Source organism: Labrus bergylta, chromosome 18 (genome assembly GCF_963930695.1).
Source record: "Labrus bergylta chromosome 18, fLabBer1.1, whole genome shotgun sequence".
In the NCBI taxonomy this organism is placed as follows: Eukaryota; Metazoa; Chordata; class Actinopteri; order Labriformes; family Labridae; genus Labrus; species Labrus bergylta.
The window spans coordinates 9,435,854-9,462,795 of record NC_089212.1 but is presented as its reverse complement, the minus strand read 5'-3'; the positions used below and the strand labels follow the sequence as shown (position 1 = coordinate 9,462,795).

At 44.9% G+C, this 26,942-nt stretch overlaps 2 protein-coding genes across 3 annotated transcripts in view; one reads left to right on the top strand and one right to left on the bottom strand.

Moving 5' to 3' along the window:
• The window catches only part of mapkbp1 (mitogen-activated protein kinase binding protein 1), a 26,209-nt gene extending 8,601 nt beyond the window's left edge, over positions 1-17,608 (top strand). The window contains exons 6-31 of one of the 2 annotated variants that reach the window (XM_065966146.1): positions 2-139; positions 691-873; positions 1,552-1,569; positions 5,081-5,241; positions 5,434-5,632; positions 6,697-6,834; positions 7,529-7,734; positions 7,851-7,942; positions 8,097-8,222; positions 8,331-8,401; positions 8,581-8,702; positions 9,245-9,320; positions 9,415-9,526; positions 9,652-9,715; positions 9,956-10,084; positions 10,319-10,434; positions 10,518-10,561; positions 10,817-10,957; positions 11,063-11,197; positions 11,717-11,844; positions 11,926-12,062; positions 13,553-13,735; positions 14,097-14,534; positions 15,636-16,340; positions 16,669-16,754; positions 16,838-17,608. In XM_065966146.1, the coding sequence (XP_065822218.1) occupies positions 2-139; positions 691-873; positions 1,552-1,569; positions 5,081-5,241; positions 5,434-5,632; positions 6,697-6,834; positions 7,529-7,734; positions 7,851-7,942; positions 8,097-8,222; positions 8,331-8,401; positions 8,581-8,702; positions 9,245-9,320; positions 9,415-9,526; positions 9,652-9,715; positions 9,956-10,084; positions 10,319-10,434; positions 10,518-10,561; positions 10,817-10,957; positions 11,063-11,197; positions 11,717-11,844; positions 11,926-12,062; positions 13,553-13,735; positions 14,097-14,534; positions 15,636-16,340; positions 16,669-16,754; positions 16,838-17,080 (4,191 nt within the window). In that variant the 3' untranslated portion in view covers positions 17,081-17,608. The remainder of the gene's footprint in view (position 1; positions 140-690; positions 874-1,551; positions 1,570-5,080; positions 5,242-5,433; positions 5,633-6,696; positions 6,835-7,528; positions 7,735-7,850; positions 7,943-8,096; positions 8,223-8,330; positions 8,402-8,580; positions 8,703-9,244; positions 9,321-9,414; positions 9,527-9,651; positions 9,716-9,955; positions 10,085-10,318; positions 10,435-10,517; positions 10,562-10,816; positions 10,958-11,062; positions 11,198-11,716; positions 11,845-11,925; positions 12,063-13,552; positions 13,736-14,096; positions 14,535-15,635; positions 16,341-16,668; positions 16,755-16,837) is intronic. The other variant, XM_065966147.1, reaches the window with a different exon arrangement.
• The window catches only part of LOC109999690 (rootletin-like), a 26,494-nt gene continuing 16,971 nt past the window's right edge, over positions 17,420-26,942 (bottom strand). The window contains exons 8-28 of the mRNA XM_065966148.1: positions 25,831-25,893; positions 25,052-25,135; positions 24,746-24,829; positions 24,446-24,529; positions 24,167-24,250; positions 23,682-23,765; positions 23,488-23,565; positions 22,695-22,778; positions 22,369-22,452; positions 22,030-22,113; positions 21,754-21,831; positions 21,015-21,098; positions 20,821-20,904; positions 20,496-20,579; positions 20,212-20,295; positions 19,912-19,974; positions 19,620-19,682; positions 18,831-18,893; positions 18,656-18,715; positions 18,124-18,252; positions 17,420-17,981 (exon numbers count right to left, since the gene is read on the bottom strand). Of these exons, the coding sequence (XP_065822220.1) occupies positions 17,701-17,981; positions 18,124-18,252; positions 18,656-18,715; positions 18,831-18,893; positions 19,620-19,682; positions 19,912-19,974; positions 20,212-20,295; positions 20,496-20,579; positions 20,821-20,904; positions 21,015-21,098; positions 21,754-21,831; positions 22,030-22,113; positions 22,369-22,452; positions 22,695-22,778; positions 23,488-23,565; positions 23,682-23,765; positions 24,167-24,250; positions 24,446-24,529; positions 24,746-24,829; positions 25,052-25,135; positions 25,831-25,893 (1,886 nt within the window). The 3' untranslated portion in view covers positions 17,420-17,700. The remainder of the gene's footprint in view (positions 17,982-18,123; positions 18,253-18,655; positions 18,716-18,830; positions 18,894-19,619; positions 19,683-19,911; positions 19,975-20,211; positions 20,296-20,495; positions 20,580-20,820; positions 20,905-21,014; positions 21,099-21,753; positions 21,832-22,029; positions 22,114-22,368; positions 22,453-22,694; positions 22,779-23,487; positions 23,566-23,681; positions 23,766-24,166; positions 24,251-24,445; positions 24,530-24,745; positions 24,830-25,051; positions 25,136-25,830; positions 25,894-26,942) is intronic.

Here is a 26,942-nt window from a genome sequence, read left to right as displayed (position 1 = left end):
GAAAAACGTCCTGGTTGCAGCCAATAAGGTGTCGAGTAAGGTGACCGCCGTCTCCTTCTCTGATGACAGCTCCTACTTTGTGACCGCCGGCAACCGACACGTCAAGTTTTGGTACCTGGACCACTCCAAGACCTCAAAGGTTCACCTGCCAGTCACATGACCATCAGCTGATAAGGACCACATCCTGTTTGATTACTAATACCCCTGATTATCTCTCTACCTGTCTCTCTCTCTCTCTCTCTCTCTCTCTCTCTCTCTCTCTCTCTCTCTCTCTCTCTCTCTCTCTGAACCTGTCTCTATCTCTCTCTCTCTTTCTCTCTCTCTCTTTCTCACCTGACTCTCTCTCTGAACCTGGCTGTCTCTCCCCACTTTTCTTACCCCCCTGTCTCTCTCTCTCTCTCTCTCTTTTCCCCCCTGTCTCTCTCTAAACTTGTCTCTCCACCTGTCTCTCTCTCCCTCCCTGTCTCTCTCTGTCTCTCTCTCAACCTATCTCTATCTCTCTCTCTCTTTCAACCTGCCTCTCTCTCCCCACCTGTCTCTCTCTCCCCACTTTTCTTACCCCCCGTCTCTCTCTCTCTCTCTCTCTCTCTCTTTCCCCCATCTTTCTCTCTCTCTGAACCTGTCTCGCTCTCTCCCGCCCCCTGTCCCTCTCTCTCTCTGTCTCTCTCTCTCTCTCTCTCTCTCTCTCAGGCGAATGCAACAGTCCCTCTCATGGGGCGTTCAGGGTTGCTGGGAGAGCTCAGGAATAACTTTTTCAGTGATGTGGCGTGTGGGCGGGGTAGACAGGCCTCCTCCACCTTCTGCATCACCTCCTCCGGTCTGCTCTGTGAGTTCAATGACCGCCGCCTCCTTGACAAGTGGGTGGAGCTTCGGGTGAGTGTGAGCACTCGTTACAGGATGTTTCCATGATGACTGTAAATCAAACAGTAGGCGTGTCGTCCTTTCACAGTAGACTGTAGACGCCATAGTTTTAACGCCACCATCAGGATACAGTCCTACACACACGCCATAGTTTTAGCACCACCATCAGGACACATTCCTACATACACGCCATAGTTTTAGCGCCACCATCAGGACACATTCCTACATACACGCCATAGTTTTAGCGCCACCATCAGGACACATTCCTACATACACGCCATAGTTTTAGCGCCACCATCAGGACACATTCCTACATACACGCCATAGTTTTAGCGCCACCATCAGGACACAGTTCTACATACACGCCATAGTTTTAGCGCCACCATCAGGACACATTCCTACATACACGCCATAGTTTTAGCGCCACCATCAGGAAACAGTCCTACATACACACCATAGTTTTAGACTATGGTCTTATTTAAACATTTTTAACATTAAAGATGAACTTTGACCCACACTGTGTTTCTTAGACTTCCAGGTAAACACTCACCTGATGCAGTGATGTCACAGTGAAGTCCAGGGAGCTGTGACATCACTGGTGGGCGTGGTTACTCTGGAAGCTGAATATTTTTTATTGAATCAAAGCTTTTAATGTGAAGTTCCTCTGCTTCCTTCCTGCTTCCTGTGCAGAGAGTTGACTCCGTCCCCGTAAGTCTTCTTCTCAATTGGACTCAGTCTGTTTAGCCACACAACAAACTTTCATCAGTGATGCTATGCTACATGGCTAGCTGCTGTCTAGCTTACAGTTTATAGCAGAAAATGAGCAGCAAAAGAGCTAACTAGTGCTTATAACAGTTAATCACAGCAAATCAAAGCCTATTAAAGCTAACATCAGCTAATTAGCTGAGATTACTGTGTTTCTTTGGCTAATGATGAATTTACTTAAAGATTAGCACTGAATTGACTATATTCTAACAGCTCCTCATATGATGCTAGCTAGCTCTCATTGCTAATACTGATTTAAAATAAAATAATCTCCATAATGGATTTATCTAACTCTTCATGTTCCTAAAATTATATTCAAAATTTTGATCAGATTCTTGATCCTTGGCTGAACTGACTGACTCACACACGTCCGCTTTCTTCCTCTCACTCCATTGATCAATTCATAGCCCCGCCTTGTCACTCATAACCAACTATTCATCTGATTGGCTGAAATATATATACACCCTGTTCACCGTTTATACACAGACGACCCGAACGCATCATCAGTCCAACCACGCTGCTCACCACTGTTAGACTAGCTTAGCATAAAGAGTGGAAACATGGGGAAACTGTTAGCTTTGCTTAGCATAAAGAGTGGAAACATGAGGAAACTGTTAGCTTTGCTTAGCATAAAGAGTGGAAACATGAGGAAACTGTTAGCTTTGCTTAGCATAAAGAGTGGAAACATGAGGAAACTGTTGGGGGGAGTGGCATGTAGTTGTTTTAGCCCAAACTGTTTTCCCTCATCCGGAGACAAAGCCAGGAGCTGGCTTTCTCTGCCTCTTCTCCCAGCTCCCTCAATGCTTTGTGCAGGTTTGACCCTGTCATGCCAGCACCATGGAGAAGTTGGAAGACTGCCCTGCTGACAAAGCCCTGGCATCAAACCTCCACAGGATAGACCTTAGCCTTCCAGTCAGCCTAGTGTCACTCCGCTGCCAGCTCGGAGTACTTCAGTTGTTTATTTTCATGGGCTGCTGTCATGCCTTCTACCCAGGGGATGGAAGTTCAATGATGAGGACCCTTCTCTCCACATGGAGAGACCACTGGACCACATAACGATGTCTGGCCGGAGGGTTGTTATTGTGATCTCTCAAGGGAAGACCAGCTGCTTTCTGAGGTCTACCATCATCTATATATGGTGTTACTGTCCTATCCCGATGATCAGAGAATGTTGCCTGGCTTGAGAAATGAGGGTAGTGTAGACATTGATGTTTCTGGGGTAAGGTTTGCTGCTACCATACATCTCTCAAAGACCTCAGACAGCTTGGCAAGGACTTGATCATGGTGCCACCTGAATATTCCCTGGGTCAGTGCCACCTTGCATCCTGATAATGTAAACTGAAAGATTGCCTGACAGTTGTTAGACAGAGGGCAACCAACTTCACTTCCGAATTACAGGGTGAGGTTCCGGGGGCATAGGAGGGTGTCGTAAGCGGCCTTTAATAAGAAGCTGAGTCTGGCTTGTGGCGTCCTTCAGATGTCTGCCCAGCTGATGCACCTCTTCACAGTAGAGTCCCATCGTGTCCACGTTTCTTGACGGCCCTGCAACACTGCCTTCATGTAAAATCGCGAACCTGTTGAGAACTGCTATGTAACTTCCCCAGCCTAGCCCAGTACAGCTAGTCTGGACTGCCCTAATCACTTCCCTGCGTTGCAGACTGGAGATGGCGCGGCCTACCTGAGCCTGTGCCTAACACTTCTTGCCTGTGCGGATGGGTATTCTTGCACTTCATTGGAGGCTCTAGCATGTTCCGGCCAAAGAGGCCAGCATCTGAGAAGCAGCAGGGCAATCCCAACCACCTTCAGACATAGTTGTAAGCTAGGATGGCCATCCTGCTTACCTCTGATGATGGACTGATGCTGACCTTTAGTGGCCCCAAAACCTGATGTGTGTGTTGACAGCACAACACTTTGTACTTCTTTGGCAGTTGGCATTGGTCAGTCTTCGCTAGGCCCTCCGCAAATTGTTGCTTGGCTAGCTTCCCCATTTGTCTGTCGGACAGGGCTGCAGTATATAGCCTCCACAGACTCTTGATTGATTTTTCTGCCAGCCATGGGATAGGCTCTCCACCAGGAACAAAGATGGTCTGTGGCTACCCTTTCCTTAACATCAACAGATTAAGGTAATAAAAACATGAGAGAATATAGCATACTTATATAGCCCATTCTTTATAACATGCAATATGATTATATATAGTCTAAATATGTTTTAAAGTCTTGTGTCTAAGACGATAAACTATGTTTTACTTAACATTAGTTCTGTAGATCGTATGAAAACATAGATCGAATCAAACTGTCACCAGAAATTAAATGGACATTCATTTGATGCACAAAATTAAGCAATTTGGTGGAAGCAAATTGTTCCTCTTGTCTCAAGCTGTAAAGTTAAGTGAGATAGTCCAGAGCCCATAAAACAAAGGAGGCAATCTCCTGGTGGGTTAATTGTTAAGCAGTCAGGATGTCTCTTGACCTCGTCTCAGTTGTAGTTCCGAGGTCGTTCCCAGAGATTGTGAGCAATCAGTTGTAATTCACAGTTTGAATGTTTACACAAGAGTCATAGGAGATGTCCTGGTTCCTGGTCAGTTTTTACCTACAGGATGTTTGATCCAGTGGTTAACTGAGAGGGGGGAGTTCTGTCAGTTTGTTCTGCATCTGGTTCCATTACAGAAGGTAGCTGAAGTGTCTGTCGATGATGTTCGGGACACAATTAGGGACATGCAAGAATTCCATGGCAAAGCCTATCAGCTTGTGCGTCACTGATTCATACGCTTTGACAAGGTATTGCAACAACACATGCAGGTCGCTCTTCTCTTGTATAGATGTATTCATTTGCCAAGAGGAAGTTGGCCATTGTCCTTGCCAAAACAGCAAACAAAATGTTCCACTTGATCTTGTTGATCCTCCCTGGCTGCTCTGTTATCTGACTTTTGGGGCATGCCTTTGGTAGGTTGGTGTTCTCATCTAGGCTGGGTAACAACTCCATCACATGCTTCTTTCTGCTACTTCCACCATTCCATTGGGTCCACTTGCACTTGGGTTGCAATCCCGGCTTTGGATCCCCGTCCTCTTACCTGTTTTCAGAGTGCAAGGTTGCTGGTCTGTCTGCATTCTGCACTTCATCTTCCTCGGACGGATGTGTAGTCCACTACATGATGTCACCTTCTCCCATCCACAAATACAATTCCGGGGGATTTTTTCCATTGTTGTTACTTCTTGTTCCGTCGTGGTAGGCCCATCTTTCACCCCGCCACTCAGAAGGCCTTTGGGTTGTTTTCTCTTATCCTGGTACGTAGTCAACAACAAACATAATCAACAACATACTGTCTCTCTCTCTCTCTCTCTCTCTCTCTCTCTCTCTTTATCTCTCTCTCTTTATCTCCCTCTGTCTGTCTTTCTCTCTTCCTCCTCTCTCTCTCTCTCTCTTTATCTTTCTCTCTTTCTCTCCCCCTCTCAGGTGTCTCAGGCCACCTGTCTGTCTGTCACAGACGAGATGATTTTCTGTGGTTGTTCTGACGGAATCGTTCGAGCATTTAGCCCTGTTAATCTACACTTTCTGTGCACTTTGCCCCGCCCACACAGTCTGGGAGTCGACATCACCAGTATGCTGGACGCCAGGTAACACACACACTAACACTAACACATGCATAGTCACATATAATTTGGCATTCTGCTGAAATGAATCTATGAGTCGTTCATGTATACCTGCTAGACTGGTTACCATGGAATCTGCTAAAGCATTCACTGAGAGTATCCCTGCATGCATTTGGGATCATCTCTACTCATCCTCCTTTTCTTCCTCCTCCTCAGTCAGCTGTTCTCCTGCAGGTCGGAGGCTCGTTACCCGGACACCATGGCGTTGACTTTTGACCCCAGCAGTCATTGGTTGTCGTGTGTGTATAACGATCACAGCGTTTACGTTTGGGACGTCAGAGACCTCCGTGACCCTCGCAAGGCAGGAAAACTTTACTCCGCCCTCTATCACTCGTCCTGCGTGTGGAGTCTGGAGGTGAGCGATAACAGTCGACCATGTCTGAATCTGATTGGTCCTGATACAAACATGAGTGATGAACACATCAACAACTTCAGGCTAGTTACCCTCACATGCTAACGTTACATTAGCATCAGAGTTTAAAAAAACAAAAAACAGCCTTTATTAATTTATTTTAATCCACATTCAGAGTCTCTCTGACTGCAGCTAAAGGCACACTTGCTGCACTGGGATTGGACCATCACTGTTTAGGGGGAGGAGTTAAACTGAGGTACTTCTGTTCTATTCATAAGAGCAGTTGAACGTCACTTCCGGCTCGCCAGAGTGCCACGCCCCCATTTGGGTGAAAACAAGCCCTGAGAATGTATCGGCGGTAGATCAGAAAACACTGGTAGCAGTGCGATTAAACGCGATTGCGAAGCTTTTTGTACTTGTACTTGTACTTTGTACAAACTATTTTAAAAACACAATTTAGTATCAGGTTTTCATTTACAAATGACAAAGGAGGGTAAAAGAAGAGCTGTGTGTGTTTGGACAGAAACTAGAGAGGATTAAAGTGGTAAATTGTGGGACCGCTGTCATTTTCCTGCTAGCTTTAAGGCAGCGATTGCTCCGTGACAGAAGAGAAGTCTTAATAGATTCTTCACACATATATTCACTAATGTATTATTTAAAAATAAAGATCCCTCTTGGGTAACAGGGTTAATAATTACTCATCAGGTGTTTAAAGTAAGTTTATGACTCCTCTGATGACTCGTTTGAGCAGTTTGATGGAGAGAGATTGAACAGACACTACATGGTTAATATTATACCGTTATGATGCCGATCTCTGTTCAGAAATGTCATATTTTAAATGTTTACATCACTTCTCATCAGATTTAGGCTCATACTTGCCGTTTTAAAGTATGGTTTTCGCTTTTTAAGACTTTAAATCGGTAATGACCCCAACTTGTCCATTAACCGCCATTCATTCAGATGGAATGATTTCACCCAGAAAGGGGCGGGGCCGGCATCGTTTGGGCAAAGTACCCGGATGGGTGGCTCTCGTGAATAGTTCCTATCTCCTCTGGTGTGTCCTACAGGTGTACCCAGAGGGAGAAAGGGGAGGAGTTGAGGGAGGTCTCCCACCCGGGTCATTCCTGTCCTGCTCCTCAGACAACACCATCAGACTGTGGAACCTGGACGGCAACAACGTCCTGAACAGGAACATCCTGAGCCACGTATGAAACACACCTGTTCATTTATATCAAACTACATTAATATAACATGTCATACACCTGTACATTAATATGACATGTCATACACCTGTACATTAATATCACACTACATACACCTGTACATTAATATAACATGTCATACACCTGTATATTAATATGACATGTCATACACCTGTACACCTGTACATTAATATAACATGTCATACACCTGTACATTAATATAATGTATCACACACCTGTACATTAAATAACATGTCACACACCTGTGCATTAAATAACATGTCACACACCTGTACATTAAATAACATGTCACACACCTGTACATTAAATAACATGTCACAAACCTGTACACCTGTACATTAATATAACATGTCATACACCTGTACACCTGTACATTAAATAACATGTCACACACCTGTACATTAATATAACATGTCACAGACCTGTACACCTGTACATTAATATAACATGTCATACACCTGTACATTAATATAACATGTCACACACCTGTACATTAAATAACATGTCACACACCTGTACATTAATATAACATGTCACAGACCTGTACACCTGTACATTAATATAACATGTCATACACATTTACATTAGTATAACATGTCACACACCTGTACATTAATATAACATGTCACACACCTGTCCTCACCTGTAGTGCTCTTTCTGACCTTTGACCCCTAAGGACCTACAGAAGGTAATTTACGTGGAAGACAACATCAACTGCCTGCTGGACACAGAAAGCTCCTGCTCAATCACCGGGGGCAACTCAGAAAAGGCGGGTCCTTCAGAGGGGCAGCAGGCTGACCTGAGCAGGATGGGTATCAGGACCTTGGGGGTCAGTCCTGATGGACTACACCTGGCCTCTGGAGACCGCATGGGAGTCCTCAGGTAAGGGTGGGGCTCAGTGCAGGGAGGAGCGGGGTTTAGTGTAGGTAGAGGGGACAGGGTCTGAGTATGAACAGGTAGCAGACGTGCTGATAAGGAAGGGTTACCTGTGTGTTCAGGATCCATGACTTGGACAGCATGGAGGAGATTCTAAACGTTCAGGCTCACGACTCAGAGATCCTCTGCCTCGAGTTCTCCAGACCTGACACAGGTGAGACACCTGCAGCTCTTTATGACTTCACACACCTGCAGGCAAGTGCAAACAAACAAACACATGTCTGTCTTCCTGCTTGTTTGGAGATCGACTCACTACCTGAGCTACCTCGCCCCTCCCTCTATCTCTCCTCCCCCCCACTCCATCTTAGGTCTCCAGTTATTAGCCACAGCCGGTCGGGATCGTCTGATACATGTGTTGGATGTGGGTAGGGACTACAGTCTGGTTCAGACTCTGGATGAACACTCGTCCTCCATCACGGCTGTCCGATTCGCTGGTAAGTCATGTGACCTGTAACCTCAGTGTGATCAGTGTGTGTGTCTGTCTGTCTGTCTGTCTGTCTGTCTGTGTCTTTATGTGACATTTTCTTTTTCCTGTCTTTCAGCCAATCAGGGGAAAGTGAGGATGATCAGCTGTGGAGCTGATAAGAGTGTCTACTTCCGCACGGCTCAGCAGGTGAGTGAAACCTGAGTGATGTCACTTCCTTCTGTCAGGCCCCTTATCTACAAAGTAAATGTTTTTATACAGGAAATGTTTTTTTTTTAAGGCAGCTTCTGTGCTCACCCTGCTGGTGAACCAGAAACAAGCACTTTAGCGTTGATTGTGAAGGTTGATATCAAACTTCTAACGTCCAGGTGGAGGAGGGGTTAGAGTTCACTCGTACTCATCACGTGGTGAGGAAGACCACTCTGTATGACATGGACGTGGAACCGACCAGGAAGTACGCAGCCGTTGGCTGTCAGGACCGCAGCATCAGGTAACACACACACGTCAGAGTCTGTATTTGAGTGTGTATTTATGATGGTGAGTAGGACCGCACGATATATTGTTTCATCATCCTCACCGCGATGTGCCCATACGCCATGATGATGATGATGAAGATGGTGGTGATGGTGATGATGAAGATGGTGGTGATGATGATGGTGATGATGAAGATGGTGATGATGAAGATGGTGATGATGAAGATGTGTGGTGATGGTGATGATGAAGATGATGCTAATGATGGTGATGATGAAGATGGTGGTGATGGTGATGATGAAGATGGTGGTGATGATGATGGTGATGATGAAGATGGTGATGATGAAGATGGTGATGATGAAGATGTGTGGTGATGGTGATGATGAAGATGATGCTAATGATGGTGATGATGAAGATGGTGGTGATGGTGATGATGAAGATGATGCTGATGATGGTGATGATGAAGATGGTGGTGATGGTGATGATGAAGATGATGGTGATGATGAAGATGGTGATGATGAAGATGGTGGTGATGGTGATGAAGATGTTGTATGTTTACAGGATCTTTAACATCAGCAATGGCAAACAGAGGAAGGTGTTTAAGGGCTCTCAGGGCGAGGACGGGACTCTTATCAAGGTGCATTCAGAGGCCGCCTGCTGTTACCATGGTGATGTGTAGATAAAGCAGCAGGTGTTATTGCTGACTTCTCCCCTTGTTCCTTCCTCCTCAGGTGCAAATTGACCCGTCAGGACTCTACATCGCCACCTCCTGTTCAGATAAAAATATTAGCATATTCGACTTCTACTCTGGAGAGTGTGTGGCCACCATGTTTGGACACTCAGGTAACACTCAGTCCCTCCCAGTCTAATCATTTCTCCATCCCAGTCTCATCGTTCAGTCCATTTTTGAATTGTTAATAATTTTGTGTAATTGTTGGTGTGTGTGTCTGTGTGTGTGTGTGTCTCAGAGATTGTAACAGGTCTGAAGTTCAGCAGTGACTGCAGACACCTGATCACTGTGTCAGGTGACAGGTATGCCTCACTGCCACACTCTTTGATTTTAGTAATTTTGAAACACATCAGGAATTAAAAGTGTGTGTGTGTGTGTGTGTGTGTGTGTGTGTGTGTGTGTGTGTGTGTGTGTGTGTGTGTGTGTGTGTGTGTGTGTGTGTGTGTGTGTGTGTGTGTGTGTGTGTGTGTGTGTGTGTGTGTGTGTGTGTGTGTGTGTGTGTGTGTGTGTGTGTGTGTGTGTGTGTGTGTGTGTGTGTGTAGTTGTATCTTTGTGTGGCGTCTCCCTCCTGAGTTGACCATCAGGATGAGGCAGCGACTCTCTGACCTTCGACCTCCCAGCAGCATTCATAGCTCCCAGAATGCACCTCAGCAGAGATTGGTTAAGCTCAGGTGACATAACCTGCTCGATGTTTGTTTATGAGCGCACACTCGCTCACAGCCACACAACACAAGAGCGAGCGTGCGCTCCTCTCTTCTTCCACTATTAATGATTCTCCTGCACCTTCATCATATGTTCCTGATCAGCTGTTATTTCTCTGTGCATATAAATATATAAACAAATATAAATGTATGTAAAAATTAAGATATATACTTTGTGTGTGTGTGTGTGTGTGTGTGTTGCAGAGGGGAGGTGCTGTCTCCTCAAGTCGTCACAATGTTGTCTGACAGCGATAAGGAGGAAGAGGAGGAGCTTATCTGTCCTTATTTGGTCACAGCAGGAAGCCTGGAAGAGCAGACAGGTCTGTTACCATGGTTACAAGAAACTGGTGTTACAAACTAACAAGCTGCAGCTGATAAAATGAAGCGTGTGTTGTTTCCTCAGGACGGTGTGAGGAGAAGTTTGAGTCTGTGGACGACAGCAGGACGGTCAGTCCATGAATTCATATTATTTTATATTATTTCATATTTTCATTTAATTCAAAATGGTTTGTTATCATATGCAGAACGTCATTGACGAGGTTTCCTCTGATTTGTTGAAGTTTGATTTTTTTTTTAACTTTGCATCCAAAAATTTCAAGTGTTTAGTTTTCCTGTGAGGATTCATCAAGACTAGATGTGCTGTTCTTAACATGTTTAGACATGTTTCCTCTGAGCGCTCCGTGTTTCTCTGCGACTCCTCAGGAGGTGTCGGGGGGGCGACTGCCTCGCCGTCGGTGGTCCAGGAGGACAGGTGGTGCAGATGGAGCTCTGATGGTGAAGTCCATGTTGGACCTGCGTCTGCTGGACTCGTTCAGTCCGGACAAACAGGAGGAGCAGCAGGAGGTCAGAATGCTGCCAGACACAATTTCACACCAAACTCCACAAAACAATACAAATTCTACACGAGGTAAACATAGGGTAAACATGGCATCTGTCTCGCACCCACAGGGGAAGGCCTGCCCCTTCAATGTAAGCACCCCCCCCTGCAGCGAAAGGAGGAGGGACCAAGGTGTAGAAAGAGGGATTCATCGGATCAATCCAAAACTGGGGAGCACCGTCAGTCTGCAGGTCTCCTCTGCCTGGGTGAGCACACGCACTGACCTCAAAGGCCACTGATGAGCCGTGTGCGGATTAGGTTTATTGTCAAGTGTCCTCAAGAGTCCTCATGTGTTACAGGAGTCCTCAGGTATTGTGTGTGTCCTCAGGAATCATAAGGTGTCCTCAGGGGTTGCAAGAGTCCTCAGGTGTATTCAAGTTACCTCAGGTGTTGTAGGAGCCCTGAGGTGGCCTCAGGAGTTGCAGGGGTCCTCAGGTGTCCTCGGATGTATTCAGGTGTCCTCAGGTGTCCTCAGATATCCTCAGGTGTCCTCAGATGTATTCAGGTGTCCTGAGATGTATTCAGGAGTCCTCAGGTGTCCTCAGGTGTTGCAGGAGTCCTCAGGTGCTGTTTAGTCACATGACAGATAAGGTCATCAGTAAAGCGTAAAGGTTTCAAATTATTTTTGTTTCCAACACTTTATCACAACAGTCAGTTCCCTAGGTACATTCTGAAGTCTTCTGCTCTGATTGGTGGAGTTAATGGTGTGTGATGTGTCCAACAAGGTGGAGGACAATGAGGCAGGGACCAATCAGAGACCTGACTTCATCCAACTGTCCAATCAGAGCCCAGACAGGGAGGATCCAGTCCTGTACCCTGACCACTGGGAGGACAGAGTGAGCCTTGCAGGAAGGTAGAACTGTTTCCTGATTTCATCATCTGCAGAGTCTTTTTGTGTTAACCTGCCCCTCTAAACCACGCCCCTTCCGGTCAGTGAGTTTCAGGTGAAGGAGCCGTGTCCTAGTGCTGCAGGTGGACGACCTGATAAGCCCAGTCCTGACAGCGGCTGCTCACTCGGATTCAACTCAAGACTGTCAAGTCCAGCACGACCTGCAGAAGAAGGGGAGACAGGTACAGAGACAGATACAGACAGACAGATACAGACAGAGAGACAGGAACAGAGACACAGATACAGACAGAGAGACAGATACAGACAGATACAGAGAGAGCGGAACAGAGAGAGAGATATAGAGACAGAGACACGAAAAGAGAGACAGATACTGAGAGAGAGAGATGAACAGAGAGACAGATACAGAGAGCGATAGAACCCATTTTTCTGTATGGTTGTGAGCTCTGGGGTCCTCTCGCACACTAAGATTTTTCAAAATGGGACAAACACCAAATTGAGACTCTGCATGCAGAATTCTGCGGAAAACGGAAAACCCCAAATAATGCATGCAGAGCAGAATTAGGATGATACCCTTTAATCATCAAAATTCAAAAGAGAGCTTTTAAATTTTATAACCATTTAAAAGAAAGTGACCCTGACACGCTCCATTACAAAGCCCTGACCTCCAGAGAGTCTTCAGAGAGCTGCCCCCTCAGACACCTGGTTCTGGGACTGTACTCCCAAGCAGAGCCCTCAGACAGAAACCCAATCAGAATTAACCAAAGTATTAAAAAACAAAAAGAAAATTATTGAACACATTGGACAGAATCAACCAAAAAACAAAGTAAATTAGAATGTTATCTGGCCCTACATAGAGATAACACAGTGGCAGAATATCTGAGCACTGTGACTGATCCAAAGCTGAGGAAATCTTTGACCACGTACAGACTCAGTGAACACGGCCTCGCCATCGAGAGAGGACGCCATCGACAGACCTGGCTCCCCTAAGAGGACAGAGTCTGCACCCACTGCACCCAGCATGAGGTGGAGACAGAGCTCCACTTTTTAACCACCTTGTCCTCTGTATCAGGACATCAGAGACACATTCTTCCCACTCATCACAAACACACACAAAGGATTTCACTTATTGGAAAACGAGCACAAACTGGTGTACCTGCTGGCTGAGGTACAACAGTGTGCAAACATTGCAGCACGTTATGTGAACGGCTGTGACCAGAAGAGAGCGCCCAACAGCTCCAAACCCCCGTGAACAAAACATACATTCCATCTGTAAATAACTGTACATACACACACCACAGAGCTGTACATAGACCTTTAGTCTTTAAAAGATAATCTCTTTAAATCTTAATATTTTATATTTCTCTAAGTCATCTGTAGTCATCTGTAAATATTTTAAAAAGCTAAATGAAATGAAATTGTTATTATTATTATTATTATTTATTTATTTATTTTCTTTCTTCTTATATTTAAAAAAAAAAAAAACATAAACCTGCACAGCTCTGTTAGTTAAATATTTAATCTTTGGTATTCTTTAATTGTACGTAATTTTGTTAACATGTTAACATACTGTATGTTTTCCATGCTAATAAAGCCCTTTGAATAGAATTGAATTGAGAGATACAGAGCGAGAGAGAAAGAGAGAGACAGGTACAGAGAGACAGGCATTAGTATTCTGTCTCACTCATTCTCTTCTGTCGCTCTTGTCGGTCAGACGCCGAGCACACTGAGCGTCTCAGTGTGGATGGAAACTCCTCTGAGCTAGAGGACGACGATGAAGAGGAGGAAGGAGGAAGAGGAGGAGGAGTCAAGTCCTCTCAGGCCATCCCTCAGACTCCGGACCAGGAAGCGTTCTTAAAGGAGCACTTTGTCACTCTGGCTGACCTCTCTGGCTCAGGTATATATGCTTTTTATGTCGGCTGGGCACGTCCTCTAAAATGGATATGGCATGATCATGAGTGGTATACACATGAACAGTAGGGGGCAGTGTAGAGTTGGAGAGGATGTGACAGAACAGCAGTCTGAGATGGATTCTGTTTTACTGGTCTCCATGGAAACATGAAAAAAACTAATTGGAAACAAGTCTGTGCACAGAGAAAACCCATGTATAGGAAGTAGAGGAGGTGCTGCTGGAGCAGATGGTGAGTCAGAGGTAACAAACAAAGTGAAGGGCTGTGCTTGAGTCAGAGGGGGCAGGGCTTACAAACTGTCTTTGCCTGTTGCTTCCTGATAACTGGACCTATTAACTATGTTGACAGGAAGTCCGAGTCGAACTTGTCACAGCTCGAGTGAGAGTCTCAGCATGTCGTCCAGGTTCCTCTCTCAGACCTCAGCTGGAAGGTCCGCACCTCCTCTTTCCTCTGGGACGACCGGGGCAGGAGGGGGAGTGGAAGGAGGGGGGGTGGTTAAAGCCCGTCCTCTGGTCTCTGAGGTCCGACCTCTGATGGAGAAAAACCAGACCAGAACCCAGGACAGGAGGGTGTCATGGCAACAGGACCAAACCCAGAATCAGAGCCATGACCAGACTGATCCTCATGCCCTGAACAAGAAGAGCCAAACAACCATGGAATCCAGGAGGAACCCGGGCACAGCTCAGACCACCTCCCCCCACATAAACCCCACCACATCCTACACAAACCCTGCCTCCTCTGGGCTCCGGAAGGCTCACTCAGTCCAGAGTCTGCTAGCTGACACAGGTAAGAATGCAGGCAGGCAGACAGACAGACAGACAGACATTTCAATGGATGCTCGTTGTGATCCCCCAGGTGACTAGGTGTGTGTCCTAGAGATACAGACTCTGACCTCAAAGGGAGAAAGGACGTAAACCTGTGTGGGGCGAGTTGATGGTGCAGTGTTGGGGGTTCAGGAGCAGGTTGTGATCAACAGTTATAATGCAGCAGAGAGAGGGGCGGAGCCATCATCAGCTGGTCAGCTCTGACCAGAGCAGATTCTGTGCCGTGGCCGAGCAAACACCAGACTGCAATTCTGCTTCAGCGCTGTTAAGAGGCGCCACCGTCATTACACCTTAAAGAGGACATATTATCCCCCTTTCCCACATTTTCAAACAGTCCCCTGTGGTCTAAATGAAACATATGTGCTGTGCTTTGGTCAAAATATAACATGAATCAAGCACCAGAGGAGGTTTGTGACCCTGTATAAACCAGCTCTCTCAGAATGCTCCGTTTTGGTGTGTGTGTCTCTTTAAATGCAATGAGCATTTGACATCACAGGATGACAAGGAGAGTAAATTTGAAACAGCATTTTTCTCTGTGTTGTAAGACCACAATCAAAGGACTGGATGGGTTTATTTCACATTTTGTGGGTCAGTTGACACTCAGGTTACACAAATATATGTTCAGAAACACTGTACAAGAGGATTTTTCAGAATATGTCCCCTTTAAGATGTTCATATTGATTCCACAGCAGCGGATTATTGATGTCCCATGCGGTGAATTTACGTTGCCTTATGGCGTTGTGAGGGCGTTAAGAGAGCACAGTACAGCAGGAGCTCCACATACACACAGTCAGACATGCGCACTCACACACACAGCGCTGTTCTCCCCCGCTGGCTCCGCTGATCCTGTCTCTCCTCTGTAACGCCTCTGAAGACGGTACAGAGGAGGATCACTTCATCCCCTTATTACACCTCCAAGACATTCAGATTGAAGGCTTCTTAAAGGAACACTTTGTCACCCCGTCACAGGGGTGTAAATATGGCGGCTTGAGGTGGCGCTCTTAAGCTTTATAGAGGAAACACAAAAAAACACTTGGACTTAAACTCTCTCTCTCTCCCTCAGGTGACTCTTCGACCTCTTGTTCTTCCAGAGATGTCCCCCCTCAGCAGCTCCTCCCCCTCCAGCGTCCTACCACCCTCCCCTCCTCCCCTAGACGTCCCCCATCCATAGCCATGCCCCTGCAGAGACCATGCCCCGCCTCCCCAAGGTCCCCACTGCCTGAGACAGCCGTCATCTCCTTGTCTGCTGGCTCCACTCCTAGGAAGTCCCCCCCTCCCTCTTCCACCTCCTCCCCTGCCCAGTCAGCATCTCGCTCCTACATGAGCCCGACGGCCAGCTCCATGGCAAAGATGTCTCGCTCCATCTCGATGGGCGACGGCCTCAACATCTCTGACCCCTTAGAGGGTCAAGCAGTGACATCATCAACAACTACGCCCTGTCAGGTCAAAGAGGCTCCGCCCCCTCTTGTTGCAGTGGTGCCTTCAAATGCATCTCTAGCCACACCTCCACATGCTACTGTCGTACCTGTAGTCCTAGCCTCCCCCTCCTCTTCCTCTCTGGGTAACCATGGTAACCAGGCAAATCTTCCCCCACGGGGCCTGCAGGCACGTGTCCCCGGCAGCAACAGGCCACTTCCGGATAAGCCCTCCCTCGCCTCCTTGTCTTCCTCGCCGCGGCCTCCACCATTCTCTGTCTCCCCTCTGACTCTGCCCAGACAGGAGGAGGAGCCTCAGACTCCTTCAGGCAGCGAGGAGAGAGAGCACACAGGTTTGAACCCTCCTCCTTCTCTTCATCCTCTTGTCTGACTCCGCCACTCTCCTTTATCCGCCTTCTCTGAATCTCGTCTGACTCCGCCCATCTCCTTTATCCGCCTTCTTTGAATCTCGTCTGACTCCACCCATCACCATCATCCTCCTTCTCTTCATCCTCTCGTCTGACTCCGCCACTCTCCTTCATCAGTCCTCTCTTCATCCTCTCGTCTGACTCCGCCCCTCTCCTTTATCCTCCTCTTCATCACTGCACTCCTCCTCCTCTCACTGTGATGTCTGATTTTGACATCGTCATGAAACATGTAAACTGACCCCTCTCTCTGCAGACGAGCGAATCAGCATCGAGTCCTGCAGAGTTCTGACCAATGAGCTGCAGTGTTGCTTCAGGAAAGCGACACACCTGTACAGAAAGGTGAGTTTTAATTGTTTTTATAAAAACCTTTTATCATCATTGCCGTAGAAACCTTTGCTGACTGGTCCATCTATCTCCCCCAGGTAAGCGGCTCCTCCTCTGATGACTCCGCCCCTGACCAGCATCAGATTGCTTTTGTCCTATCAGAGGCCTTCCAGGCGATGAGGGCGGAGCTTGACTGCCTGCCGCTCAAGACACCAAGCATGCTGGGAGGAGAGGGGGGGCTGGGAGGAGTTGGGGGGGTGAGGACGGCAGCTCTGCTGGAGGAGTACTCACTGCTCCTCCTGCAGGCTGTGAACAGGAGGGTCAACAGCCACACTGAGTAGACTCGTTCTCCTCCTCCTCCTCCTCAGATGAAGGATCTGAAGCCATTTTTTTTTTCTCTTCACTTCTGTCGTCTTATTGGAGAATCTTTGTCTTCTTAAAGGAACAGCACATTGAAAGATTCCGTTTTTTAGAGACTAAACTTTATATCGACTTGTTTTTTAAAGACGTTTTTTCTGCACGTTTTTTTCCTATTTTCATTCCAGAACAAGTCGACAGATTATTATTATTAGACTGTAGAGACTGAGAAAACAGCAATATGAGATGTTCGGCACAAACTTTGTTTCTTTAGTTGTGAATGTTCTCTCCTGAGTTCACTTGAATGTAACACAGACGATGCGTTCAGGTGACAGTTTGTATTTATTATGTTGAGCTGTTACAGACTGTGAATGATTATGTTCATTTTTTACATGTTAGAGGAACACTGTAGAGGGTCTTTGGTTTAATAGTTGTAATGGAAAGGTCAAGTTCAGCTCCAAATATTTTTATGTTTTCAGGTCAAGTTGAATAAATCTTCAGACTTGTTTTAAGTTCTGTTTTTCCTGTTCTTTCTTCTCGACTTCTCCTAAAGCGGCTACATGTGTCTGTTCACCTCTCACTCCTACTCTCGTCTTTGGACCGTTCAGATGGCGAACAGCAGGAAGCCCGAGAACACGCTGAAGTTTCGGACGTCATCGTAGAGTCGGTAGCTGGCTGGCAGACTGAGGCGGACCTCGTCACCCGCCTCCAGTTGCAGTGCCACACCGTTAGATGTGGAGGCGTAGCCGCCATGGTCGTTCAGGTCCAGGTTGAAAATGATTGGTAGATTGTTCCTGTACAGGTGGAGACCCATGTAACCTTTCTGGTAATCTGCTGCCGTGAAGCTGAAGAAATACAGTCCTCTGACAGGAGCCCTGAACACACCTGTCAGACACAGAGCAGGTTACAGTAAAGACACCTGTCAGACACACAGCAGGTTCAAATAAACACACCTTTCAGACACAGAACAGGTTACAGTAAACACCCCTACTCTGTGGGAGGTTTACCTGCTCTGTGGTAGGTTTACCTGTTGTCTGGTTGTATGCATTGCCGATGTCTGTGATGACTTTGGAGAAGATCAGAGTCCTCTCCTCATCAAACGGTCCGACTGGTCCTGAATCAGTCAGACCCGCTGAGAACGCCACCTTCTGGTCATCTGCAGGAAAAAGTTCATGTTTTTGGTTTAAGAAATATTTTAGTTAAAAAAATGTATTTTACAGAGAAATAAACATCTAAGTTTGGGGAAGTTGCTGAATTAGCTCTAAATAATAATTATCTTTAATGAATGATTTGATATCAAACGAGAACTTGTCAGACTCATGTTGTCAGGTCACTTGAATGGGTCCACACTAATACATTACAATTTTTATTTAGCCTATAATCAGCTAGTTGAGGTTAGCATGAGTTAAATATTTAGTAACAAGAAGCAACAAGCTGAAAGTGATCTGCATTAGTATATTAGAAGGACAGGTTTATAGAGCTCACATCACATTATCGTTGTAATCTAAATGTTTATGGTTAAAAACAGAAACCATAAGTTTGGAGTTCAAAGATCAAACCTGCAGTTGTGTTTGTGAGAGAAAGACCACTGAAGGATTCATTCAGTCTGACACCCAAAGCTGAAAATCAGAAACACAGCTTATATAAAAACTTCAAACTGGGGATTGATGCTGTACTAATCCTTTTCTACCAGCAGGGGGGCATAGTCTTTGAGATAAATATGGTCAGTGTTACCTGTGATTTCAGTCTTCAGGTCTTCCAGCTGTTTCTCTCTGACTCTCAGTCTGACCTCCAGCTCTGAAGAACAAACAGTTATTTATGAAGGAGTTCCTCAGAGAAACGTGTTGGATCCTCTAAAGTTTCCCTAAACTTAATTTCTTAGCGCTTCAGTACATAAATAAATACAGTAGAGTCATATAAAGTAAGTTATTCATGAAGGAGTTCCTCAGTTAATGTGGGTGTGGGTGATATGTCTGTGCAGTAGGACTGTAGTGAGTGCATGTTGTCTGCGGATTCTGCAATGATGACTCGATACGCAGGGGCAAAATGATAACTTGATACACAAGGCGCCATTATGATTGGATACATGGGGCTCAATGATGGCGTAATGATGACTCGATACACGGACAGCTACATTGGATGGATGCTACGCCAGAATACTGCGGGTAGTTCTGAACATCCACTAGGACTCACACATCACCATCAAGGAGCTATATGGGGGGTTATGTGGAGTGACTGAGGAAAAATAATCCAGGAGGATAAGCATTGGTAGTTACAGCGGGAATCCTCAGGGAGCCATGCTGGGTCCTGCAGAGTTTCAGTCCACATGTTGATTTGTTGACTGTGCTGCAAACTCTCTATCACAATAAGACAGTATATACTGTAAAGAGTGAGTTTAAAGTGATGTTACCAGTGAATGTTGGATCCTCTAAAGTTTCATTACACTTAATTTCTTTGAGCTTCAGAATAAATAAATAAATACAGTAGAGTCATATAAAGTAAGTGTTAAATATTCAGTGTTACCTGTGTTTTCAGTCTTCAGGTCTTCCAGCTGTTTCTCGCTGACTCTCAGTCTGACCTCCAGCTCTTAAGAACAAACAGTTATTCATGAAGGAGTTCCTAATAGAACCGTGAACAAGTCTTTTTTTTTTGTTCTTGCTTTTTGGATGTTTTCATAAAGTGTTTAAAATCGCTTTATAAAAAAATGTATGTGATTTTGTAACATTATAAAGTAAGTCTTCTGATCTTTTTCACTTCAGAGACCAAAAACCCTTTTCATTCTTTTCTGCATTGTTTCTATTGGTGTTAGACTCACCGGAGCTCTGGTTCTCTGCAGCTTCCAGTCTGGAAGAAAGTCCAGTCAGCAGAGTGGTCTGAGCTGCACACACACACAGGCACACACACACACATACAAAGTAAACACACACTCTTACGCTCGCTCCGCCTTTGAAGAGCGATGATTAGAACAAGTGAAGAAGTTCCATCATAACTCGCTGTCACTCCAACACATTCCTTCTTCATGTGATAGCTTAAATGTGTTACCTGATGTCAGTGAATGTATTGTGACAGATTACCTGTGTTACCTGATGTCAGTGAATGCATCGTGACAGGTTACCTGTGTTCTGAGTCCACAGCAGGTCGAGCTGCTCCTCACTGATGTTCAGTCTCAAAGTCATCGCAGACAGCGCCCCCTGCTGGACTGAAATCAGATTTGACTTTAATTAGAATTCTGATTTAAAAGAAAACAATGAAAGAACATAGATACATAAATATATATATATATCCTATATAACAATGAAAGAACAATGAAAGATTACCTGTGTTACCTGATGTCGGTGAATGTATTGTGACAGATTACCTGTGTTACCTGATGTCAGTGAATGCATCATGACAGGTTACCTGTGTTCTGAGTCCACAGCAGGTCGAGCTGCTCCTCACTGATGTTCAGTCTCAAAGTCATCGCAGACAGCGCCCCCTGCTGGACTGAAATCAGATTTGACTTTAATTAGAATTCTGATTTAAAAGAAAACAATGAAAGAACATAGATACATAAATATATATATATACCCTATATAACAATGAAAGAACAATGAAAGATTACCTGTGTTACCTGATGTCAGTGAATGTATTGTGACAGATTACCTGTGTTGCCCGATGTCAGTGACTGCATCGCGACAGGTTACCTGTGTTACCTGATGTCAGTGAATGCATCGTGACAGGTTACCTGTGTTCTGAGTCCGCAGCAGGTCAAGCTGCTCCTCACTGATGTTCAGTCTTGAAGTCATCGCAGACAGCGCCCCCTGCTGGACTAAAATCAGATTTGACTTTATTTAGAATTCTGATTTAAAAGAAAACAATGAAAGAACATATATATATATATATATCAGTGAATGCATTGAATGCATCACTACAGGTTACCTGTGTTCTGAGTCCGCAGCAGGTCGAGCTGCTCCTCACTGATGTTCAGTCTCAAAGTCACCGCAGACAGCGCCCCCTGCTGGACTGAAATCAGGTTGGACTTAATTTAGAATTCTGACTGGAGGTTGACTGTGCAGATATTTCAAGATTGTGAAAAAACATTTCACAACATGTAAAAGATTTAAAGAAACACAAAAACATTTTTCAGGGAAGGTGTTACAAATATAATACTATATAATTACTAGGTATTAATATAAAGTTATTAAATATATTATATATATTCTCACCCCCCCCCCCCCACCCCTCTGGCTCCAAGGCTGACCGCCCTCTGTTGGCAGAAAACTCCACCCTCCACCCCCATGATGCACCACAGAACGCCACAGGAGGTCACTCCTGCCTGTGGCCATCAAACTCTATCACCCTTCCCTTTGAGAATCAAACACTCCATCTGACCCTGGACTATTTCAGCCTGAAAAAAACTGAAAAACTGTAACCAGTCTGGAAGAGAGTCCAGTCAGCAGAGTGGTCTGAGCTGCACATACACACACACACAAAGTAAAGACACACTCTTACGCTCGCTCTGCCTTTGAAGAGCGATGATTAGAACAAGTGAAGAAGTTCCATCATAACTCGCTGTCACTCCAACACATTCCTTCTTCATGTTATTGGCTCATGAAGCTGATTCTGCCAATCACATGGTTAGTGTGTGTGTGTGTGTGTGTGTGTGTGTGTGGTGTACCTTCACGTTCAGTCTGCAGCTGGTTCATTGTGACCTCTAAAGCTCGGAGTCCGACCTGCAGCTCTGCAGCAAACACAGCTGATTCATTCAAAGAGTAAACACACAGAAAGTTTAACAATAATTTATACTTTATTAATCCCTCGAGGAGAAATGCGGTTTTACCTGATGCCAGTGAATGCATTGCGACAGGTTACCTGTGTTACCTGATGTCAGTGAATGCATCGTGACAGATTACTTGTGTTGCCCGATGTCAGTGAATGCATCGTGACAGGTTACCTGTGTTCTGAGTCCGCAGCAGGTCGAGCTGCTCCTCACTGATGTTCAGTCTCAAAGTCACCGCAGACAGCGCCCCCTGCTGAACTGAAAACAGGTTTGACTTAATTTAGAATTCTGATTTAAAAGAAAAACAAGTGAACAATGAAAAAACATATATACTGAATATAAATGTATATATATACCCTATATAACAATGAAAGAACAATTAAAGATTACCTGTGTTACCTGATGTCAGTGAATGCATCGTGACAGGTTAAATGTGTTACCTGATGTCAGTGAATGCATCGCAACAGGTTACCTGTGTTACCTGATGTCAGTGAATGCATCGTGACAGGTTACCTGTGTTCTGAGTCCACAGCAGGTTGAGCTGCTTCTCACTGATGTTCAGTCTCGAAGTCATCGCAGACAGCGCCCCCTGCTGGACTGAAATCAGATTTGACTTTATTTAGAATTCTGATTTAAAATAAAACAATGAAAGAATATATATATATATATATATATATATATCCTATATAACAATGAAAGAACAATTAAAGATTACCTGTGTTACCTGATGTCATGTGAATGCATCGTGACAGGTCACCTGTGTTACCTGATGTCAGTGACTGCATCGCAACAGGTTACCTGTGTTACCAGATGTCAGTGAATGCATCGCTACAGCTTACCTGTGTTCTGAGTCCGCAGCAGGTCGAGCTGCTCCTCACTGATGTTCAGTCTCGAAGTCACCGCAGACAGCGCCCCCTGCTGGACTGAAAACAGATTTGACTTTATTTAGAATTCTGACTGAAGGTCGACTGGAGGTTGACTGTGCAGATATTTCATGATTGTGAAAAAACATTTCACAACATGTAAAAGATTTAAAGAAACACAAAAACATTTTTCAGGGAAGGTGTTACAAATATAATACTATATAATTACTAGGTATTAATATAAAGTTATTAAATATATTATATATATTCTCACCCCCCCCCCCCCCCACCCCTCTGGCTCCAAGGCTGACCGCCCTCTCTTGGCAGAAAACTCCACCCTCCACCCCATGATGCACCACAGAACGCCACAGGAGGTCATTCCTGCCTGTGGCCATCAAACTCTATCACCCTTCCCTTTGGGAATCAAACACTTCATCTGACCCTGGACTATTTCAGCCTGAAAAAAATTGAAAAACTGTAACCAGTCTGGAAGAGAGTCCAGTCAGCAGAGTGGTCTGAGTTGCACACACACACACACAAAGTAAACACACACTCTTACGCTCGCTCTGCCTTTGAAGAGCGATGATTAGAATAAGTGAAGAAGTTCCATCATACCTCGCTGTCACTCCAACACATTCCTTCTTCATGTGATTGGCTCATGAAGCTGATTCTGCCAATCACATGGTTAGTGTGTGTGTGTGTGTGTGTGTGTGTGTGTGTGTGTGTGTGTGTGTGTGTGTGTGTGTGTGTGTGTGTGTGTGTGGTGTACCTTCACGTTCAGTCTGCAGCTGGTTCACTGTGACCTCTAAAGCTCGGAGTCCGACCTGCAGCTCTGCAGCAAACACAGCTGATTCATTCAAAGAGTAAACACACAGAAAGTTTAACAATAATTTATACTTTATTAATCCCTCAAGGGGAAATGCGGTTTTACCTGATGCCAGTGAATGCATCGTGACAGGTTACCTGTGTTCTGAGTCCGCAGCAGGTCGAGCTGCTTCTCACTGATGTTCAGTCTTGAAGTCATCGCAGACAGCGCCCCCTGCTGGACTGAAATCAGATTTGACTTTATTTAGAATTCTGATTTAAAATAAAACAATGAAAGAACATATATATATATATATATATACCCTATATAACAATGAAAGAACAATTAAAGATTACCTGTGTTACCTGATGTCAGTGAATGCATCATGACAGGTTAAATGTGTTACCTGATGTCAGTGAATGCATCGCAACAGATTACCTGTGTTACCTGATGTCAGTGAATGCATCGCAACAGATTACCTGTGTTACCTGATGTCAGTGAATGCATCGTGACAGGTTACCTGTGTTACCTGATGTCAGTGAATGCATCGTGACAGGTTACCTGTGTTACCTGATGTCAGTGAATGCATCGTGACAGGTTGCCTGTGTTACCTGATGTCAGTGAATACATCGTGACAGGTTACCTGTGTTCTGAGTCCGCAGCAGGTCGAGCTGCTTCTCACTGATGTTCAGTCTTGAAGTCATCGCAGACAGCGCCCCCTGCTGGACTAAAATCAGATTTGACTTTATTTAGAATTCTGATTTAAAATAAAACAATGAAAGAACACATATATATATATATATGCCCTATATAACAATGAAAGAACAATTAAAGATTACCTATGTTACCTGATGTCATGTGAATGCATCATGACAGGTTACCTGTGTTACCAGATGTCAGTGAATGCATCGCTACAGCTTACCTGTGTTCTGAGTCCGCAGCAGGTCGAGCTGCTCCTCACTGATGTTCAGTCTCAAAGTCACCGCAGACAGCGCCCCCTGCTGGACTGAAAACAGGTTGGACTTAATTTAGAATTCTGATTTAAAAGAAAAACAAGTGAACAATGAAAAAACATATATACTGTATATAAATGTATATATATATACCCTATATAACAATGAAAGAACAATGAAAGATTACCTGTGTTACCTGATGTCAGTGAATGCATCATGACAGGTTAAATGTGTTACCTGATGTCAGTGAATGCATCGTGACAGGTTACCTGTGTTCGGAGTCTGCAGCAGGTCGAGCTGCTTCTCACTGATGTTCAGTCTCGAAGTCATCGCAGACAGCGCCCCCTGCTGGACTAAAATCAGATTTGACTTTATTTAGAATTCTGATTTAAAATAAAACAATGAAAGAACATATACCCTATATAACAATGAAAGAACAATTAAAGATTACCTATGTTACCTGATGTCATGTGAATGCATCGTGACAGGTAACCTGTGTTACCTGATGTCAGTGACTGCATCGCGACAGATTACCTGTGTTACCTGATGTCAGTGAATGCATCGTGACAGGTTACCTGTGTTCTGAGTCCACAGCAGGTCGAGCTGCTTCTCACTGATGTTCAGTCTCGAAGTCACCGCAGACAGCGCCCCCTGCTGGACTGAAATCAGGTTGGACTTAATTTAGAATTCTGACTGAAGGTCGACTGAAGGTTGACTGTGCAGATATTTCATGATTGTGAAAAAACATTTCACAACATGTAAAAGGTTTAAAGAAACACAAAACATTTTTCAGGGAAGGTGTTATAAATATAATACTATATAATTACTAGGTATTAATATAAAGTCATTAAATATATTATATATATTCTCACCCCCCCCCCCCCCCCACCCCTCTGGCTCCAAGGCTGACCGCCCTCTCTTGGCAGAAAACTCCACCCTCCACCCCATGATGCACCACAGAACGCCACAGGAGGTCATTCCTGCCTGTGGCCATCAAACTCTATCACCCTTCCCTTTGAGAATCAAACACTTCATCTGACCCTGGACTATTTCAGCCTGAAAAAAACTGAAAAACTGTAACCAGTCTGGAAGAGAGTCCAGTCAGCAGAGTGGTCTGAGCTGCACATACACACACACACAAAGTAAACACACACTCTTACGCTCGCTCTGCCTTTGAAGAGCGATGATTAGAATAAGTGAAGAAGTTCCATCATACCTCGCTGTCACTCCAACACATTCCTTCTTCATGTGATTGGCTCATGAAGCTGATTCTGCCAATCACATGGTTAGTGTGTGTGTGTGTGTGTGTGTGTGTGTGTGTGTGTGTGTGTGTGTGTGTGTGTGTGTGGTGTACCTTCACGTTCAGTCTGCAGCTGGTTCACTGTGACCTCTAAAGCTCGGAGTCCGACCTGCAGCTCTGCAGCAAACACAGCTGATTCATTCAAAGAGTAAACACACAGAAAGTTTAACAATAATTTATACTTTATTAATCCCTCGAGGGGAAATGCGGTTTTACCTCGTGTGAGAAAGCCTGACTAGAGCTAACGAGCCTGCTCAGACACGTAACGAGCTCGGACCGTATAAAGCACGTGGCTTACATGCTGCAGAGCGAAGTGTAGGAGGAGCAGAGCAGCTGCAGGAGCAGCCTGGACATTTAAGTTATATGTTTGTGCGTTAATGCAGAAAAGAGTAAGTTTGTTCATATTTACTTGATCTAGTTTCATATATGTACTTACTAAAGTTATTATCTTCATTCTATTCCAGTTAAATTGCATCAAGTTTTTCTTTGATACATTTTTCAAGATTGGTTGTTATTGCAAAAGGGACATCATATATTGTATATGCTATGATGCACATTTGTGTTACCTACATATATATTTTTTTTCCTTCTTTCCTTTAGAACCACACACACATACATACACACACGAAGATACGTAGATTGATCCTCATAACTACACGGAACCACGAATGAGACACGAGACACAAGATATGCCAATCTCCTTTGTTCAAAGTGGCCTCTGTAAATCTACGTGTCTGTCACGGAATAAAACCCTTGAGCTGTGAATCCTCTCTGCTGTCCTGATTCTCTGACCGGAATCATTTTCCATATCTGCCAACCCAAACTAAAGAACTTTCCAAAGGTTCAACCTTTATTTCATGGTCCTTCGAGCCGGATTTGGGTTCACCAGACGATATGGATACAGCTGCAGATGTACCGGAGAGCGCAGGGCGTCCACACAGGACTCATCGTCTTCCTTCCCACCTTGCTGATTACGAAGTTGGATATCGCCACAATGAGGATCAGCCTGTTCAGCCTCCTACTCGCCCACAGAGCCATAGTAGTGGTAAAGCAAGGATATCTTCATCTACCAGTGATAGCCATTTCAGCAGTCGATCAAGCAGGTGTCACACTGCATCATCTGTTCTAAACCACGCTGTAGCATCTCTTTCCAACGTACAGGCAGC